The following is a 21,327-nucleotide window of genomic DNA, read 5'->3' as shown; positions in this document are numbered from 1 at the left end:
CACATACGCCAGTGATATCGCATCAAATGTACAGTAGTTCCAATGTATGCTCACCATATCTATGTTCTACAGTGAGGTTCATATATGACAAATATATGCATAGTGGGTACACTAAACATGGTAGGATGTTTCCTTGACTGAAACAAGAACCCTCTTTCTTTCTTTCTTTTATAAGCTGTCAATCAAATCTTTAAAGTTAAAAGTGTGGAGGATCCTTATATCCCATTCTCAGCTGGAGAACAAGACCAGCATGTGCTGTACCTCTCCAAAGACATAAATGGGGCTGTGAAATAGTAGTGATCATGCCCAGTTTTCTCTTTCTGATGACCTCATTACAGTGAACAGTCCTGGTAAATGTATCATTGTTTTCCCTAAATGAATGCAATGAAAAAAAAAACAACAACTTTGCAAAATGTTGTCTTTATTAAACTGATCCGCTGTCATTGGAATTTTATAACAAATTCTTTTGGTATATTTTTAGAATCCCTGTAAAAACTCCTGCAGCTGCTTCACTATTTCGGTATCTACGGTTTCCATCAGTGACCGGAATCCTTCGGCTCCCAGTAATTCCTGCTGTGCCTTCAGTTTCTCATAGACAAACTGCTGGAGAGATACAGCATGGACAGGGTCTCTCAAAGCAATCTAGGAATGGACAAAAGAGAGAAAGCTACATTATTATAGAGTGATGGCAAAATATTTACACATATTTTTCTTCTTCGCTGATAAATGCTTGAAACACTATAGGAAAACCAATCAATGGATTTAGCTGTTAGCAAGCATAGAAGAGCTTAAGAGAAAAAATATACATAAATACAGAACATGCCCTTCAAATGGGTTTTCTGGGTAAAAGAAAAAAAAGTACTTAAAATAACAAAGTTTGCAATTTAGTTAATGAATTTGCCCTTTCCCCTGCCGCCAGTGTAACCATCTGTGTTGTCCATCGTATACACTGACAATAGGTCATGTATTATGATGACAATCCTTCAATGCTATAGCCTGACATATCATCACTAGGAACACTATTTAGTTCATGAAGATTGACGCCTGCAGCTAAACTCTCTCAGGGACAAAAGGAGGACAAGGTGGAATCAGTACGTTGACTGTAAAAATGGTTATTTAAAAAAATTGAGCTCATAATAAATCCCCTTCCCGAATAAAGCAGTGGTCACAAGTGTGCCTTGCCACACCTTTCACTGTCTATGGGTCTAGCTTAGAAGGCCAAGTGCTGTGTTTGGCTCTCTGTATGTCCTATAGATATGGAATGGAGTGGCATTGTGCATGTGTGGCCACTGCTACAGTCCACAAAACCCCTTTACTTGAGGACACACATGCTTAATGCTATCTATCACACTTTTCTTTTTAACTAAGGTAACAAGATACGGCCACATGGGCATTCTCAATCTTTAGTGACCATGGTACATAGCTCTACCGACTGACTAACGTGATAGAAAATCACCCTATGTTCTGGGAGACAAAAGGCGTGCCAAAAGCGCTCTGACTGTGGCTTAACACTCAGTCGTGCTGAATGTTCCTGTGTATGGGGAGGATGGGGCGAGGATAGAAGAGATAACTGATGTCTGAATGATAGTTCGCTCCTCAGTTATTAAAGGGGTATATATTGCATTGTGCTTTAAATGCACATTAATGCTCTTTCATTTTCTGAAAAATAAGTAAAGCCAGAACTAGTAAACTCCACCCATGAGGAACTAGGAAGGTATGGTTTTGTAGCCATTTATAAGTTCTTTAAAGGGAGTATGATAGCAGTTTTGGGCTAACAAACTTTTAGTAATTCCCCCCCAGCCTGGATGTTTTGTAGAATTTTTGGGTCCCTTTGTTTTAAAATGCAGCATGTTCTAGGTATGGTGTATTATTCTGCAGTTTTTTTCCCATAGGCTTCTCTATTGAACTTCAAAAAGGGGCCAGAAAAAAAAACACCTAAAATGTCCTAAAAAAACTTATGCCTTTTAAATGGCCAGAAAAAAACCCCCAAATGTTTAAAAGGGGCCTTGAAAACTAAGGGGGAAAAATACATTTTAGTTTCCTGTTACAAAGCCAAAATCCAATGGACATCAAGAAATACAGGCAATGCAATTCATGGTCTTACAAAAAGACACTATGGTGGACCCTTCTCTCTACAACCTGATACTGACCAAGGGGTAATTTGTGCTACACATAAATCTGTTTCCTTCAACCCTGCCTTTATGTCACTGCAGAGAAAAAAAGATGAATAGGGTCCCTCAGCCCTTGAAGTGCACTTGGATGTGACAATGAGGCTTTAATGCTTTGAAGTTATATGTGAAGCCCCTGTACAGAACCACATATACTGCATTTCAATGTCCATAACATTCATAGCTATAACATAAAAATAAGAAGTCTATTATGTATGTCTGAACTTTACTGTTATGCAGCAATATCCAATGGTAGTAAATCTTATTAAAAATAGTATTGATATTTTACAACCTTGGCCTGCTTCTACAAGACAGGTAAGGGTTTACCATGGTTGCGGGTCATAAGTTTCAGGAAGATGGAAATATTTTCTTCATTTCTAATAACAACATACTTTTCTTAAATCTACTTTCTCAAATCAACCTAATATAAATATTAATTGACACATGCTGTAGTTGGAAAAAATGTTTCCACCTATAAGACAGGTAAATTGTGGTAACGACATTATAAGGTGCTCATAAATTAGGTATCGCTGTAATTCTGCACATACATATGAATGTTTGGCTCAGATTAACATCTGTGTTCTCAACAGGCAGAGATGGTAAACTACTGCCTGACTCCTCAGATGTTGGCTGATCTCTCTGAAAAAAAAAAAAGTGTTGGGCAGATAAAATCCAACATACCCCGACATCATCTGTACAAATTAGACTGCTGGTTAGTCCTGCCTTTAGTCAAAAGTTTAGATGGGACAAACGAACTCATGAAACTTCCACAGATCACCGCATAGCCCATAATTATATGCCACAAATATGGCTATTAGCAAGACCTCGTGTAAAACCTTCTGCTGGGTCCTACTCCAGTCAAGACAAATAGTCATTTACCAACCAATAACATAAAATAATACAGGGAAGATATCAATGGACATCAATGGAACACAGAGATGGTCAAATGCTGTTATCAAGGCTCCGTGACGAAATGCGTCTAGAATGGATGGGCAACCATCATGTTTGTCATTTCACAGGATTTTTGCTAAATAAAGGAAGGCTTTTATGGACATGGAGTTAGATCAACTTTTTCTTTTACTCCATTTGGCTCCTGCTGGTGCTCGGACGGATCCTTTGCACCTATACTTATAGCCACCAACCAAGCAGCTCAGGTACAGATTCACTCAGCACTTTAGGGTACAATTATGGTCACAGCGGTAAAACTTCTTTTTTGCACTATAATAGAAAGGGGTTTAAGATGGCAGTTTTACTTGTAGTCCTATATATACTGTATTTTCCTGTGTATAAGAGTACTTTTTAACTTAGGAAAATCATCTTAAAATTTTCTTCGTCTAATAGGGCAGGTGCTTTAAAAACTTAGGAACCGGGCTGCAGAAGCTGCGGTCACCGCATACAGTGGGGAGCTAAAAAGTGGGGGTAAGCCACTTACCTCCATCCTGTCAGATGGGCAATCTGTGCATAGAGTCTGCTCTCAGGCAGACTCTATGTTCAGATTGCCAATAGTACTGATCTATGCTATGGCATAGCATAGATTAGTATATGAAATCCAATGATTGCATGTTTAACAGTAAAATAAAAGTGTAAAAAAAGTAATTTAAAAAAAAATTTTTTTAAAAGTATTAAAACCCCCCAAAATCTAATAATATTGTTCCCAAACTGTAAACGGTGTAAAAGAAAATGTAAAAAAAAAAAACAACTAAAAACAAATAAGGATTACTATTTTTTAATATATTTGTATATTATGAACTATATATCAGAAAATAAAAAATAAAAAAAATTCTTTTACACCAATATAATACTAATAAAAATGAGAGATTATAGTGCAAAAAAATGACACCCCAACCAGCTCTGTAGGTGGAAAAATTAAAAAGCCCTAGGGCTCTTAGAAGACGAGGAACATTGCATTAATTTGACCTGGACATGTAATCACACTTCAATAGGGTCTGTTGAGTTTTTGGATTTCAGGGGACAAAAAATTAAGCAGAACTTGTGGCGGAGTTTCCCCAAACAGAAGTGTAAAGCTAGCCTAATACTATTACGTGATGATGATGATGTGATTGTATTTCTTTTATTACAAGAGTATGTGCATCTGATAATTACAGCACATCAACATGTTTTAGTTTATTTTTTTTCCAAATTACCAAGATTCCTTAAAAAATAAACATTTAGGAAAACCATTTCCACATGAGATAGTATATTATTGTGATTGTCAACAAAATGAAAAATGTAAAAAAAAAAAGAAGTTAAATGTAAAAAAAAAGCTGTAGTAAAATTTGTGTATGCAGCATGAATAACAATCATAAAATTTGTATTTAAGCCTGGGAATTTGCTTCATGACCCATATTTTACTTTTTTAATTAATAATGCATTTTAATGATTTCAGCATTGTCTTCTGGATAAGTGTTTACAAAGTTGTTAAACCTCTGAATAATTTCCAATTAGACATAAAATCAGGAAAACACAAAGCATCAAATGATGGGTACCATATGGTAGTAAATTATGCCAAAGTATGGAAAAATCCAGGAAGAAAAAAAGAGGGGAATGCCTTTGGCAAAAAAAAAAAAATGCTTTCTCTGAAGTTCCACATTACACTTTTTTTGTAAAGCTCTGGAATTATGAAATGTTGCCTTTGGTGCAAAGAAAAACTGGAAGGGTTGCACGTTTCAACCAGATTGTGTTTGATCTACATTTTTATTTATAGTAGTTCATCTACAGTTACATGAGCTCTGGTAACCATATTTTGTTACAAAGTATCTAAAAGATACATAATAGATGAGGAAAAGAATCCTACTGTTTTGGGCATAAAACTCCTGTACAAACTTGTTTGTCTCCATAGTTACAGACTACAAACAAACCTTGCATGTAGTCTGACCCTGTAGTCCTGTGCTTTTATCTGACATCCATAAGACATACTCCAAAAATAAGGCATAGTGGAAGATTTACAGGATAGCTTAAAATAAGGCATCTCCCAGAAATTAAGGCATCCACTGAACATAAGACCCCCCACCACCACCACCACCAGGGCTATGTCTGGTTATGCAGGTTTGTGATGACAACTACTGTACAGTATACAACTACTGTACAGTATATAATAAATGTTCATTTTTTTTTTGTTCAACAATTAGGGTCAATTCTTCATGGAAAAATAACTTAAAAGGGGTACTCCGGCCCAGGGGGTATTTTTGAGGAAAATTGAAAGCCTACCTACCCCGTTCCAGCGCCGATGCCTGGATCGCGCCGCCAGGTACTCCCGTCCCGTGGCCGCTTCCTGGTCAAAGCTGCCGCATGAGATGTGATGTTTTAAGGCAGCTCTGCCATTCAGCAGCCAAGGCGGGACCCCGCTATGGCTGCTGATTGGCAGAGCTGCCTTGAGACATCACATCTCAAGCGGCAGCTCTGACCAGGAAATGGCCGCGGGATGGGAGTACCGTGCAGCGTGATCCAGGCATCGGCGCTGGAACGGGGGAGTTACTGTACAGTCAGAGGTCTGTGTGGTCACATGACAGTAAATGGGGAAGGGTTGTGTATTCAGCATGGACCAATCAGGATGAGAGAATCACAGAGCTGTGCAGGAGGACTGAGACAGAGACTTTAAATACGGTAGTGTCAATGGCTGAGTTTAAGTGCAGGCACATTTTAGTAGTAGTGTGTATAGTTGAGTGTGAGTGCAGGCACATTATAGCAGGAAGAGGATGAAGGGGTTAACTTAAAATTTTGATTTAAACAATAGGTCATATTCTGATGAAACATTCCCTGTAAGTAAAGTAAAAATTTTAACCTATTCTTTGCTTCTTTTCTAATGCACCTAGACCCAATGCTGTCTTGAACTATACCGTGTTTCTTTTTTTTACTGATGTTTCCCTTATGACTGCAATGGTCTCTATACCAAAGAGGACTTGACGTCTGCTTTATTTTTATTCTATATGCACCAAATACTAATAGAAAGAGAGTTTGCAAAAAACACATGGTTGGTGCCCCTTTTCAGAATATGTTTGCTTGTTTTGACTTTTGTACAAGGCAACCAAACAAGGCCTCCCAGGTGGCCGGGGGGCACCCTGTTTTTTACCAATGAGGAAGACAGAACCCAGCAACAGCTTTTACAGATGGGTTACTCTTCCAAATGCCATTTTATTAGCTTCCTCAAGAAGAAGCTTTACCCCTTTAGTTCTACCCCCTACAAATCTTAGATCTTTTAAGGAATATATTGACAGACAGCCTTCCACCAGCTTAGTCCAGAATTAGCTGATTAGTATAATAAAAAGTTGTTTAATCATATAATGAGCAGGACACAATCCTGACCTTAGGTGAGGTTAGCAGATTTACTACTGCATACAGCCCCGCAGTCATGCAGCTTTCTCATTACTTTAAGTCATTGTCTCATGGCAATTAGTCCAATCAATGTTATCGATCGCTGGCAGTCTACTGAAGGCTCATTGCTCCAATCTACACACGACAGATCAACACCTCTGCTCACTATTTAATGCGGGGTCATGTCAAACATCTTTAGTATTTGGCAGAGCATATGGCTGTATTCCCTTAGGTAATACAGGTCACTAATATACTGCATAGTCTACAATTAATGTACAGTAAGTCTCTATAAAACAGAGCAATGTGTACCCTTTAAACTATATGTAATAATACAGCAGTAGATCTTAGCACCCTACACCTGAAGTAAGGTCAGACAATGTCACCTACATGGCAAGTATTTGTTGATCAATTGCATAGTCATAAAAACCTATGTCAGGAACCTCCTGATGGAATACAGTATCTGCACATTCATATAAGTACTGAAGCTCTGGGGACTATGATTGATGGCAATGAGGACCTTTGATTTTCTACCCCATTTGTTTTTTACTTGCAGGTGGAATTGCTGTACAACCTTCAACAATCCACATAATTTATAGATTTATCAATTTATTGTTTAACAATAACAGCAAGGTCTGCTTATGCTGAATAATCCCATAAAACGTGTGCATTCAAAAAGAATATTTCTTAATTTGTTTTGTTATCTTTATTTTGTTTACCGTAACTGCTATTGTTTAAAGTGTACCTGTCGTTGTAACTTTAAATATCTAAATCAGCAGGGGATGTAATATAAAGCAAGTTTACAATTTTCTTTTTTTTTTTTTTTTTTTGTAATCCTACTTTAAAACGAAGCTATACTTACCTGTATCCAGATCCAGTAACCTAAAGACAGCTTTTTAGTCTTGTGTTGGTTTGAAAAAAAAAAAAAAAAGACCAAATGCAGGAAGGCCCAGCCATCTGCGCTCACAGAGAAGGCAGTCATTTGATTGATGAACACATTGAGCCGTGACACTCTGTACTGGCCGGGACTTCCTGCGTTTAGGCATTTAACCTCAGTAGTTGATATCTACTAAGGTCGAATGAACTCTCTGCCTGTGTGAGGTATATGGCTGCTTCCTGACTCTCCACCCACAGATGATGTTGGTGAAGAAAAGTGCTAGGTGTGTTAGATTTTTGCCAGCTACCCATTTGATCTCGAAGGAATAAGCCACGGTAACAGTTGTGTGCCTGTGGCTTACCCCTCATCATAGAGAACAAATGAATGGTCAACTGTGCCAAACTTTTATGGGGAAGCTGGGACAATGTTCGGACAATAATAATTGAAGGTGATTGGCCAGATTTAGACTCCACTCAATTGTATTCCAACAATTTAGACTGGCAAGAGATCAGAAACATGTCGGCTTCATTTTTTGACATTTTGTAAACATACTCCCAAAAGAAGCCCTGAAATATAGAGATGAGCGAACCTAAAGCACCAATATACTACCAGTAATGCTCTGGGCATAAGAGTTATAATCTATTAGTAAAAACTTGGCAGCAAAAGGAAGAGGTAAAAGATGGCCCTAGGGAAAGGTAACTTCATGCGATTAGACGTAGGAAAGCATCAGCACTAAGGCTCACTTTGGCCAAGGCAATGTAATTTTAAGGGTATGTTCACACTGAGTAAATCAGCCGGAATTAAGCGGCGGTACTCTCAACGGTGGAATCCCGTCTTACTCAGTGTGCCATAGCCTGTCCATGGGAGAGCCTGTGCGCCTCTGCTCTTTGCTCAAAGAATTGACATGACAAATCTGTGTACGCAGAGCGGCGGCAAGCGAGATCTCCTATAGACAGGCTATGGCACACTGAGGCAGGCGGGATTCCACGGTGGAGAGTTCCGCCGCTTAATTCCGTCTGATTTACTCAGTGTGAACATACCCTTAGAAAGAGAAGATGCTACTCTCCAGCAATGATCCTTTTATTAGATTCCTATTGACAACCGCTAACTAGTGACTATGGTAAAAATAAATGAATAAATGAGACACTTGTCCTCACATTCTAATTTATATGGCTCATTTCCTTCCCTCTCTTCACACAAGGAAAGCCATTTATAAGCTTCTGTAATTGGAATTAATAAAACACTCCACTCACATTATCATGAGAGGATTGAATTTAATTAAAATAATTAAGCGCCGTTTAATCAATTGTTTTTTGTCAACTTAATAATTCCTCAAAAGAATGGCAAGAGCAAGACGACATTGCATGTGACATGCAGATTATCCCCTAGAAAGTGCAAAGAGGCATCTGCATTCGGCACACACCTATAATAGGCACACAGGGCTCACTCATGAGATACACCATCCTCAGGCCATGAATGACCTTCAGCTTCCTGTTGCTAATAAAATTAAAAGTCATACAAGTTTTACTGATGCGTCTTTGTTTACCTGTGTCATGATTCAGTAACAAGACTGCAGTATTGGCGGCTGGTCTTCACTATATTCTCCCTGCACCCATCTATCCTCAATGCAGCAGCCAGGCTCATCTTTTTGCCCAGCCACTCAGGGGCGGATTAACTTTACCATAGGCCCCGGGCTGTTCACCAAGCCTGGGCCCCCCCACCCCACTGTAACTATGGCAGCACTAGCCTGGCGTTCACAGTACAGAACAGATAATGTCCTGATTTGTGCAAAATTGCCATTAAAAAAACAGTGATTTTTTGCAAATCATGGCGGAAGAGTAGCCAGGAGACAGTACACCACTGAAAGTATAAGTCTTTTTGGGTGGTCATGGGCCCCCCAGGAGCTCAGGGCCCCGGGCTACCGCCCGAAACGCCCCTATTATGATCCACTACTGCAGCCACTACACCAATGCCTCTACCTTGCACCAGTCACTGCGCTCTAAATTACAGAATACAATTTAGGGTTATTGCTCTCTACCAGAAAGCTCTCCCCATTGCTGCATTTCCCTATACACCCCCTCACCTTTGTCAATATCCGTACCTTGTTTTAGCCTTCTGCAAGCTAACAATATAATCCCCCATAATCGGAACCTTCTATTTCTATGGGTAGCTTCACACACATATCGCAGAGGATTTTCTGCTATGGATCCACAGCAGATTTGATCTAAATAACTGAACACAGCATCAAATCTCACCATCAAATCTGCTGCGGATCCTGTACGTGTGAACGCACCCTAAATAGAAGTCCTCTTTTGTGCTGCACCCTCTCTCAGGTATTAACCCCTTGAGGACCAAACCCAAAATGACCCAGTGGACCGTGCAAAATTTCATTTTTGTGTTTTCGTGTTTCTCTCCTCCCCTTCTAAGAGCTCTAGCACTTTCAGTTTTCTATCTACAGGCCATGTAAGGGCTTGTTGTTTACAGGAGTAGTTGCGTCTTTCATTTTACCATAACATGTATGATGGAATTCCAAAATTATTATTTATGAAGATATAAATTGGTGAAATTGTAAAAAAGAATGCAATATGGTAACTTTTGGGGGGTTCCTGTGTCTACGTAATGCAATATATGGTAAAAGCGACATGATACCATTATTCTATAGGTCAGTCCGAACACAACCACATGCAGGTTTACACAGATTCTGTAATGTTATATTTTTTTATGAAATCCTTTTTTTTTTTAATTAATTATTAATAAAGTGGCCCTATTGTGACACTTATAATGGTTTTAGTTTTTTAATAGAGGTGAGCAAACCTGGAGCATGCTCGAGTCGATCCGAACCCGAACTATCTGCATTTGATTATCGGTGGCTGCTGAACTTGGATAAAGCCCTAAGGCTGTGTGGAAAACATGGATATAGTCATTGGCTGTATCCATGTTTTCCAGACAACCTTAGAGCTTTATCTAAGTTCAGCAGCCACCGCTAATCAAATACCGAACGTTCGGGTGGACTCGAGCATGCTCGAGGTTTGCTCACCTCTATTTTTTTAACTAAAGGGCTGTATGGGATGTCATTTTTTGCGCCATGATCTCTAGTTTTTACTAATACCATATTTGTGTAGGTCGGACATTTTGATCACTTTTTATTTTTTTTATATAATGTAACAAAAAAATCGGTAATCCTGTCGCTTTTTTCCCTTTTTTCGTTTAAAGCATTTGCGATGACAATTGTTATATTTTAATAGATCGGACAATTACGCACGCTTCGGTATATAATATGTTTATTTATTCATTTTTATATGTTTCATTTATATAATGGGAAAGGGGGGTGATCTTAACTTTTATTGAGGGAGGGGCTTTGGGGTATTTATAAAAACATTTTTACTTTTTTTTTTACACATTTTAAGTCCCATAGGCATAGCATTGATCAGTGTTCTAGGCGCTCTGCTGGTGGCAGACTCAAGCAACAGAGTGCCTATCGGACCGCACGGAAGAAGGTAAGAGACTTCCGACGGTCCGGTAAACGGATCGGTAAGTGACAGGGGACGGCCCCTGTCACTTACACTTAAACGCAGCGACCACACGGGGTTAATGACACGCAAGGGGTTAATGACACGCTGCATCACGATCGCTGCAGCCTGTCATTAACGCTGAGGGCCCGGCTGCTCCTATGAAGCGCACTACGCTCCAGAGCGCGCTTCATAACACAGGGCGTACAGGTACGCTCAGGGTTGTCTAGGGGTTAAAGAGGTATTCCAGGAAAAATCAACCTCCCCCGATGACCTACTGCTGTTCTAAAGGCTTACAGCACTTCCTGTTCTTGGCTAGAACAATGACCTGTCTCAGCCACTTAATTAATAAATATTCACTTCATTGTGCGGAGACTGAGACCAGGAAGTGCTGTAAGTTTGGACTATGATCTGAATGGGGGTCTGGGTACTGTACATATTTTTATTGATTCTGTTCCAGTCAGGACCCCATTTAACTTTAACACTTAACCTAACTAAAAATTTCCCTGGACAACCCTTCACTGTATTGTACAAGTTACTGGCTAGAAGCCTCAATTACTTTCTACTATGAATTAATCATGCTCTGCGTAAAGCAAAACACAGAAGAATACTGTAACTGGCAGATAGCTTTCAATGTATAGACCGAACAGTAAAATGCTGTTTTTTGTCTTATCCTTGCTTATACTTTCAATGGAGTTAAAATTCCCATGTTCAAGGTAGGTACTGTATGAAAGTCAATCTCTTGTAAGCAACAAAAGTGTGCTGTGAGCCTTTGGTTAGAGATCACAGTTGTTTTATACAGACCACATCAGAGTTAAATGTCTTGCAAGCAAGAATAAAACTCCTGTTCTACTTCCCTAAACACATGGGGAAAACACACTGAAATGCAGTACCCAACTACTTTGGTTGGCATAGTGGTATGCTAAGCTGTATCCTATTAAAGAACACAAGTAGAAAAAGTATGGTGGGCTATGGTGTATAGCTAGAATTCTTCTCTTGTAATTTACTTCTCTTAAATAATCTCAAGTCTTCTAGTACTTATCAGCTGCTGTGTGTCCTGCAGGAAGTGGTGTATTCTCTCCAGTCTGATACAGGGCTTTATGCTGCCACCTCTGTCCATGTCAGGAACTGCCCAGAGTAGTAGAAAATCATCATAGAAAACATCTCCTGCTCTTTAGACTGGAAAGAATATATCACTTCCTGCAGGACATACAGCAGCTGATAAGTAATAGAACTCTTGAGATTTTATTTAATAGAAGTAAATTACAAATCTCTGGCACTTTCTGGCACCAGTTCATTAAAAAGCCTTTAATATAACGAGTAAAACTTATGTCATAGTTCTGATTTATACTAACCCCAACTTAAAGTGATCATGTTAAAGAGGAGGAATGCTTTCTCTAGTGATGACAGTCAATCCTTGGGAGTTCTAGAAGTCCAACCCGTAGTGATCAGTTGATTTAAAAATCTCTATGAGGCAGGCCTTTTAGAGATGTCACACCATCAGCGTCATCTGTCTGGTATCACAGCTCTTCCATGTTAAGCTGCTATGCTATACCAGACATTGGTAATGGATAAATAAAAGCTGCAGGGGAAATGGGAAGAATTGTTTTCTAATCCTGGACAACCCCTTGAAGGAGACACATTCAACCGCTTTATAATCTATACTGATGTCCTAACACAGTTCTATATGTGGCCACTACTTTTATCAAACTCCAACTCTAGATTCAAGGTCCATTGAAAGCTCAGATTAGCCAATGTCCACGGGTAAGGAAACATTCCTGGGACTGAAATAATAATAATGATAAAAAAAAAAAATTAAAAGAACTGCCCTATCAGTTTAATACCACTACAAAGTACAAATTTGCCTCTTCCATCATGGCTGTATCTGGTAAAACCTTCGGTGTATGACCTATGTAGTAGATCGCTTCTAGGGGAACATGGAAATGGCAACTTCCAAAGAAATAATATGCCTGTGTGGATAACCTGATCAACCAAGTTTAGGTTGGACCAATGTACGATACCTATTGGGCAAACCCTCATTCAACAGCTTTACATCTTCAAGTACATATTCAACATAAGCGATATAAAAGATAATATTCCCAGCTCATTTTCTATGACTCACAGCAGCAAAAAGCATTTTTCCTAGTATTAAACGATTTCATAACTAGACAATGGTTTGAGGTTCTTGAGAGCGATGAGATTTGGTTTTGTAATTAATGTAAAAAAAATGTCATGTAGGAGCAGACCAAAGAGAGATGAAGTAATTAAGATGAGTACAACGTGAAAATTGGATTACAGACAGATGGGTGGATGGTGCTGAAGAGTACGAAGATGGGATGGGAGGAAGAAAAAAAACTGAGAATTAAGAGATGGGAGTTGAAGCAAGATGCCATGGAACAAAGTTACCGAAACTGTCAATGAAGAAAAGAGAACAGTACAACAAAGAGACGGGAGATGGAGGTGATAATTGAGAAGGTTTTTAAGGAAAATAAATTATCATAAATCTGATAATGTAAGAGGATGAGTAATGTAATAAAAAAAAACCTGTCCTGCCAAGTTCAAGCTTAAAGTCACTCTGTACCCACAATCTGCCCTCCTCCCAAACCACTGTCGGATAGCTTAATTAAATCCAAGATTTGTTCTGGGGTCCATTCGGCAGGTGATGCAGTTATTATCCTAAAAAACAACTTTTAAACTTGCAGCCCTTGTGTCAAATTGGTGTCGCCTAGAGTACCCATTCCCTAGGCCTCCACCGCTTCTCTGTCCCTCCTCATCATTAGGAATGGCCCAGGCAGGATTTCTCCTATTCATCACTTGTCTGAACACTGCACAGGTGCTGGTTTGTTAAGGCACATGTGAAGTGTTCAGACAAGTGATGAATAGAAGAAATTCTGCCCCGGGCATTCCTAATGATGAGGAGGGCAGGGAGAAGGGACAGAGAGGCGGTGCAAGCCTAGGGCACAGACACTCTAGGCCACACCAATTTGACACAGGGCTGCAAGTTTAAAAGTTGTTTTCTAGGACAATAACTGCAACACTTGCCGAATGGACCTCGCGACAAATTTTGGATTAAACAAAGCTATCCTACGGTACAAGTGGTTTGGGGTGGGAGATTGTGGGTACAGAATTGCTTAAACTAAAGCATTTAAAGGATACCCACTATTAGGCTATGTTCACACAACATACATTTTGTATTATTAACGTCCGTTGTTGCAGATTTGCAACAATGGCTGTGATTAATAGAAAATTTACATTGTGCTTCAGTCTATGGAATCACAGCTGAAGTGTATACACATAGAATACGCTCCGGCAGTGATCCCTAGCAGCGGCCCCAACATAAACTGACATATCAGTTTTGTGCGGCTGCTATTCATTAAATAGCGGCCGCACAACCCTGACAGTGCACACTAATGGAGAGAGCGGTTCCGGCCACACTTTCCATTCATACTGTACGTTGTGTGAACGTGGCCTTAGCTGAAAAGGGGGCAGACTCACTTATACAAATAGCATGTACTTGTCTACACGGGCACATGTTATCATCAGTATTTCTCAGCTGGGCAGCCTCAGGCTTCAGGCCTGTAACCTCCAGCAATTTTAGCATAGATGTAAGAAATCAAACGTTTTTCAAATATTAATGTATACTAAAAGGCCTTATGTAACACTCCTCACGGAGGTCTCTCATTCTCATATAACGTCAGCAGCAATTTTGCTTGTGGCGTGTACACATTGAACACGTGTGCACTTTCATTATTCAGCGTATTTTAATATTCTCACATGCCGTGACATCCAATTTGTTAAGAGGATGCATATACTATACTCTGGATCTCGGAAGAGTTTTTATTTATTTCACCCATCTGCCCTAGTTATTTTGATAGTAAAGGTCTGGTCAGACTTGTTACAGAAAAAATTAATGTTGTAATGCATTAACCTAGAGAATGAAACAGGCAAATTTATTAATAGGAATGGAAAGTATGCACAACACTATTAATCATCTAACGTAAAGAGGAGGAAATGGTAAATTGTACATGTTTCTAAAGATAAAAGTATATAAAAAACCATGGTAATAAAGTAAATGCTCCACAGACTGCTGAATTCCAAAATGAGGAAATAGAGATGGGGCCTACATTTAGTGAAAAGAATAAGAAACTGCATTATGTTTGTTCTGCTCAATGACCAATGGCTCCAAATCATATTCTCTTACCAAATTATTACAAAGAGATACCAGAATAAGAATGAAAGACTATACTGTTTCACAGTATGGGTCCAAGATTTTTGTACTGTCCATTTTGACTGCATTACTTTACAGGGAATCTGCACCAGGTACAGAGCTGCAGACACGGGCAGACATGTTATATGGAGATAAAAAATAAAATTATGCTTTGTTTATAATCATTTATAATTTTAAAATAGCATCTGAAGTGCCACAGAAGTGATGCTGAACCCAGGGGCGGATTAACTTTACCATAGACCCCGGGCTGTTCACCAAGCCTGGGCCCCCCCACCCTACTGTAACTATGGCAGCACTAGCCTGGCGTTCATAGTACAGTATAGATAATGTCATGATGTCCTGATTTGTGCAAAATTGTCATAAAAAAAACAGTGATTTTTTGCAAATCATGGCGGAAGTGTAGCCAGGAGACAGTATACCACTGAAAGTATAAGTCTTTTTGGGTGGTCATGGGCCCCCCAGGAGCTTAGGGCCCCGGGCTGCCGCCCGAAACGCCCCTATTGTAATCCACTACTGGCTGAACCACAGCATGCACGCCTTGTTCTCCACCTCTCCCTTCCTTGACTAATTGACATATGGCTGGAGGCAGTCAAGACAGTAAGGGCGGGAGAGGACGTGTTGTGGCTCAGCATCACTTCTGTGCACTTAAGCTTCCAAGGAAAAATGCTATTTTATAACTCAGACAAAGACATCATTTGTTTTAACACATATCTTTCTGTGTCTGCTGTTCTGTACCTGTTACAGACCTGACAAATTCTCTTTAAAGGGGTTATCGAGCGCTACAAAAACATGTCCGCTTTCCCCCTACTGTTGTCTCCAGTTTGGGTGGGGTTTTGAAACTCAATTCCATTAAAGTAAATGAAGCTTAATTGCAAACCACACCTGAACTGGAGACAACAGTAGCGGGAAAAGTGGCCATGTTTTTGTAGCGCTCGATAACCCCTTTAATTCCTTATCCCTTTTATCATCAGAAAATTACCTATTGTGTAAAAAGTTCTTGTGTTCAACATATATTAAATATGTGTGGGTCCATGGCTCCCCCAATGCCCTACTCTCCCAATATGTGTATAAGATCTGCTGTTCCCTCTGGGCATTGAGGGCACTTGGCCGCATCTCTAGGCTATGGTTACACTACGTATATTTGAGGCTGTATGTTTGAGGCTGTATAGCAACCAAAACAAGGAGTGGATTGAAAACACAGAAAGGCTATGTTCACATAATGTTGTAATTGAGTGGATGGCCGTCATTTAATGGCAAATATTTGCTGTTATTTTCAAACAACGGCTGTTGTATTGAAATAATGGAAGTTATTTACTGTTATATGGCGGCCATCCACTCAATTTCAACATTGTGTGGACAGAGCCTTTCTGTGTTTTCAATCCACTCCTGGTTTTGGTTGCTATGAGCACCTGACATGAGGACCAAATACAGCCTCAAATATACATAGTGTGAACCCAGCCATAAAATGCATGCTCCGCAACACCTTGGGCATGGATGAGGAATAGTTGAGACTGCCTATGAGCGATATTAAGCGATAAGACGTGTATAGAAATGAGCATTTCCCGCAATTCCTCCTTAGCGATAGGCCCCACATCTGCCTCCCCCATTGGATCTCCCAATCAGAAAAGGATTAGCAACAAAGAATATGTTTTAGTATCTGGTTGTATTCGTAAAAAAAATATATTTAGCCGACATATTCCCTTTAAGAGCCACCAGCTGTATGCTGTATACAGAGAAGATGACACTTTTTGGCCAGTTTCTAATATGGCCTTTTCAATTGCAGTTACAATACAATTGTCCATAAAGCTGCATAGTGACTGACCTATCATTTGCACCTTTAGGGTATAAACCCACACACCGTATATGCAGCGTATTTACTGCTGCGATACGCAGCAAACTCGCAGCAAACTCGCAGCAAAATCGCAGCAGATTAGATCTAAATAACTGAACACAGCATCAAATCTGTACCAACAAATCTGCTGCGTATTTGTTGCATATCTGCTGCATATACGGTGTGTGGGTTTATACCCTTAGGGTATAAACCCACACGCCGTATATGCAGCAGATATGCAACAAATACGCAGCAGATTTGTTGGTACAGATTTGATGCTGTGTTCAGTTATTTAGATCTAATCTGCTGCGATTTTGCTGCGAGTTTGCTGCGTATCGCAGCAGTAAATACGCTGCATATATGGTGTGTGGGTTTATACCCTTAAAGACTCGAAAGGGCTCCACCGTTCCATTTTATTGACATGATGAACACTAATTTAAATAGATTTTTTTTTAAGTTATAAGAATGTTATTATTAGAGATGAGCAAATCTACAGCAGGAACGAAATGAATTGCTTCACTGTTATCTGCATTCTGCTCATCAGGCTGTGGGCTTTGAAGTCTGCTCTGCTCCATGCCGCTCCTTCCTGGGTGCTGGAAAAAGATGGATCCAGTCCTGGGAAACAGGGAGAAGTTTCCCAGGACTGGATCCATGTTTTCCCTGAGCGGCATAGAGCTCAGCAGACTTCACAGCCTGATGAGCAGAATCTCACAAACTGCTTTGCTTCGTTCTTACTATGGATTCGCTGATCTCTAGTTATTATGTAACAATGAGAATAGCTGTAACTATTATAATATACCATGTCTGGTGTACGCTCTTATCACAATATACTTGATGGAATACAAAGGAAAATCACCATAAATGCACAAAAACCTAACAGAAGCCTTATAAATAGGAGAAATATATCAATTATTGTATATGTGTTGTTCATTTTAAATTCTCAAGACTCATACAAAGACAAAGCCAATAAACTGCCTGAAATAATTGAAATTTCCTCCTGACAAAAGCGCCAATATGATCCCAACACTCCAGCTGTTCAGAATGTACCTGAGCTGATACCCTCTCCCACTGTAATTGGTTTTCCTCTTCACACACTGCTTCGTCTTCCAACACAGTAATACTCATTTCGTCATTCGACAACATTGATCCCAATATTCTTGAGATTAAAGTGCCCTTACCATCAGCTTTTCATTTAAGACTCCAATCTTAGCCGCCATCTTCAGCTTTATCACGGTAAATATCAACAATTATCCAACGCTCTGGTTTCTGCAAATGGAATTCTCCTTTTATAGCTAGCCTTCCAGGTTCCCAAATGCTCCATGTGAAAATGCCCACATTAGTTAATACCATGTCAATCTTCATCCGACACTCCAGCTATTCACTATATGCCAAGCAGACGCTCAATCTAACTTTCCCAGTAGCATAAAGTGTCTTGTAGCCTTAAATAAAAGCCCAGTAGTGTGAACAACTAATGCCCAATGCTTTCACTGAACACATTCTAGAAATTAGGTTTATTGTATTCCTATGAAATTGATCCTTTGTGTATATGTGTGTATTAGAACAGAAATGTAATCATGAGTAGGATGACTAGCTTTGTACAGCACTGCAGATTAGGTTGCCACTATACACCATAGGTAAATAAAAATAATCAAATTAGTGTGTCCCTGTCACATAGACATATCCTTTAAGTGCTTACTCAACTTTGGACAAGTCTGGCCAAAATGTTTATTAAAGTATTGTCTTAACCGCCAAAAGTTATACAAATCACCAATATACACTTATTACTGGAAATGCACATAAAATGCACTTACTACTGCCCAAACTACAAGTATTGTAGTCTTGTAGTGTGGTCTGTGCATTGATTGATTGGTCCCGGAACGAATTCTGCTCGTAATCCAAGGCACCACTGTACATTATTTCAATCAATTTTTAAGGGACAAATATACAAGAATTAGAACGGAAAACTGTAATAAGAGTCTTCCACAGCTGTGAGATATAACTGATGGCCAAACGTATGTTAAGCCGTCAGTTATTGAAGGTGTATGGCCACCTTTACTCAAGCACCATGCTCGCTCAACACTAGTGCATAGTTATGATTAGTTGGACCTGGGTGTTTAGACCCCCATCGATCATTGGAATAAGCTGGAAGAAGCTCATGGCTGTTTGCTTCACTCCCTGGCTAAACTGCAAGAGTCTTCTGTACCAATAATAGGTGTCACTTTCCTCACACTGCCTAAATAACCTGCATAGGCTATTATATATACAATGTTTGCTACATGGCATCTGAAGACCCTCCCCCAGTTGTTACTATGCCTCTTGAGTGACAAGGATATGTGTAGGACTCCGCCCCCCAGATGAACTGCACTACTAGTAAACAAAGGGTAGAGGAACTGGCCTAATGGACAATGGAAGAACCTGGAGCATTACGCAGCCCTTAACAGAGAGCATTTTGGTGTCCAGTTTATTTCACGGCCCATTACTTTCTAAATACTTTAGGCCACTTTTTTCTTCCATTTATGTAAGCACCTTCTCTATGAAGGTTATTTTTTTCACATGAGACTTAGTACTTCATTTCATCTTCATTATAATAGACTGACAGGGTCTCACAGTAGGCAAGCCCGACACATGGGGCACCTGTCTCCCTAAACAAAACACATTACTGCAAGATAAGTAGCCAGCAAGTGGTCAGACATCTTCTATTATAGAGGCATTCTGAAGAGAAATATTTCTACATACAAGTCCTCATGATGGTGGAGGGGATAAAGAATCCTGTACTTACCTAATGTCCGCCCCCACTGTAAGCTCTTAGATACACATGCAAAAAAAAACATGCTGAGAACTTGCCACAAATATTTGAATGTGTAACATGTTTTTTTACCTACACTAAAATACTAAAGGTGAAATCCACAGGGAAAATCCACATTAGAAATTGACATTTTCAGAAGAAAATCTTAAGCATGCAAATAAATCTGAATCTGTAAAATCTCATCCACGTGCATGCTACTTTACGCCGCTGCTTAGTGTCCATGGGGAAATCCACTAAGTGTGATCAGAGAAATGTCTGATCTCCTTCATTTAACCCCTTGCTGCTGTGAAAGCTTACTGGGGCATGCAGGGAGAAATACAAATTTAGGATCCACCTCTGATGACATCATAAGGATGTCTAGGTAGAAAGAAAGGATTGCACCATGTACTGTACAACAAAGTTTTTACCACCTCCCTGCTCAGTGATTTCTGCACATTTCACTTAGCATGTCCACAATAGTTTCCAACAAAAGTGAACTTGATATCATGGCAACAAATCATAGCGGTTTATTATGTTCACATGGTTTCTGTTAAAGGGAATGTGTCATCAGAAAATAATGTATTCCGCTATGTGTAAGGAGGGGGTCAGCGGCGGCTCTGCTAGCTTGAGCAGCTAGAGTCGACCCGCTCCGCACCTTACCGCCCACCCTGCACTTCATCGCGTCCGTCCTCCACCTCGCCGTGCTGTCCGCCCTCAGTGATTTTTTGAGAAAATTGAATTTTACGATTTTCACAAGAAAATCAAAACGATTCTCAAATTCTGGGTGAATTAATCGAATCGCTAGCTAGCTCAGCGTCTGCCTGCCTGTAGAATGAGCTTTTCAAAATTCACACAATATGCCCAGAAATGTTTCCGATTCATGTCAATGGGTCAGGTCCTGCCCATCGTTGTTTATGTCCATGGGGCTTGCTGTAAAGTATATCTCTATGTTTTGCATAAGAGAGAGATAAGCGTCAGTTAGAACGGTATATCAGAGCACCATGAAACCATCTCTGACTACATATCCCCATACCTATACTGTAACTTGTGGATGTTGTTCATTGTGTGAACTCCCAATGTTACAGAAAGTGACTTTAATAATCATGTTGTTTACCAAGAATCATTCCCTTGTTAATCTAGAAGGAAATTTAAAAGAGAAGACGGGAGCTGTAAATATTGTGAGACGGTTAAACAGTATTCATTTCCTGGTTTTCATATCAAAGTAATAAACTCTCGAGCTGACACCTGCATCTCAAGCACCAATATACTGTAACAACATACGGCAAGTAAAACTGAGGAAGAAGAAACAAATCAACAGGAATAGAAACGCTATCATCGTGAAGGGTTTAATTTCAGCTTTGTATAATATACTGCCGATAATTACTCAGGTTTATCTTCAATGCCTGAAGCTGACAACAATTTTCCTTGGAGATCTTAAGGCATTACTGTCATTTGTCAAATTTTGAAATGTTATTAGACACCTCAAAAATCTCTCCAATGAGACCCAATGAGATCCTGAAATACAGTAAGGGGGAGAGTGCGGCAGGGCGAGTCTCTCTCTGGCTGTCAATCGAATTAGACACTTTGGCTTTATAAGGGTATGTGCACACTGAGGAATTCT

General features: G+C 39.7%; 1 protein-coding gene across 1 annotated transcript in view; it reads right to left on the bottom strand.

Moving 5' to 3' along the window:
• Positions 1-404: 404 nt before the first annotated feature.
• The window catches only part of IPO11 (importin 11), a 359,108-nt gene continuing 338,185 nt past the window's right edge, over positions 405-21,327 (bottom strand). The window contains exon 30 of the mRNA XM_069962715.1: positions 405-642. Within this exon, the coding sequence (XP_069818816.1) occupies positions 478-642 (165 nt within the window). The 3' untranslated portion in view covers positions 405-477. The remainder of the gene's footprint in view (positions 643-21,327) is intronic.

The sequence above is a fragment of the Dendropsophus ebraccatus genome, chromosome 3 (genome assembly GCF_027789765.1).
Source record: "Dendropsophus ebraccatus isolate aDenEbr1 chromosome 3, aDenEbr1.pat, whole genome shotgun sequence".
In the NCBI taxonomy this organism is placed as follows: domain Eukaryota; kingdom Metazoa; phylum Chordata; class Amphibia; order Anura; family Hylidae; genus Dendropsophus; species Dendropsophus ebraccatus.
This window is presented reverse-complemented; position numbering and strand designations above follow the sequence as displayed.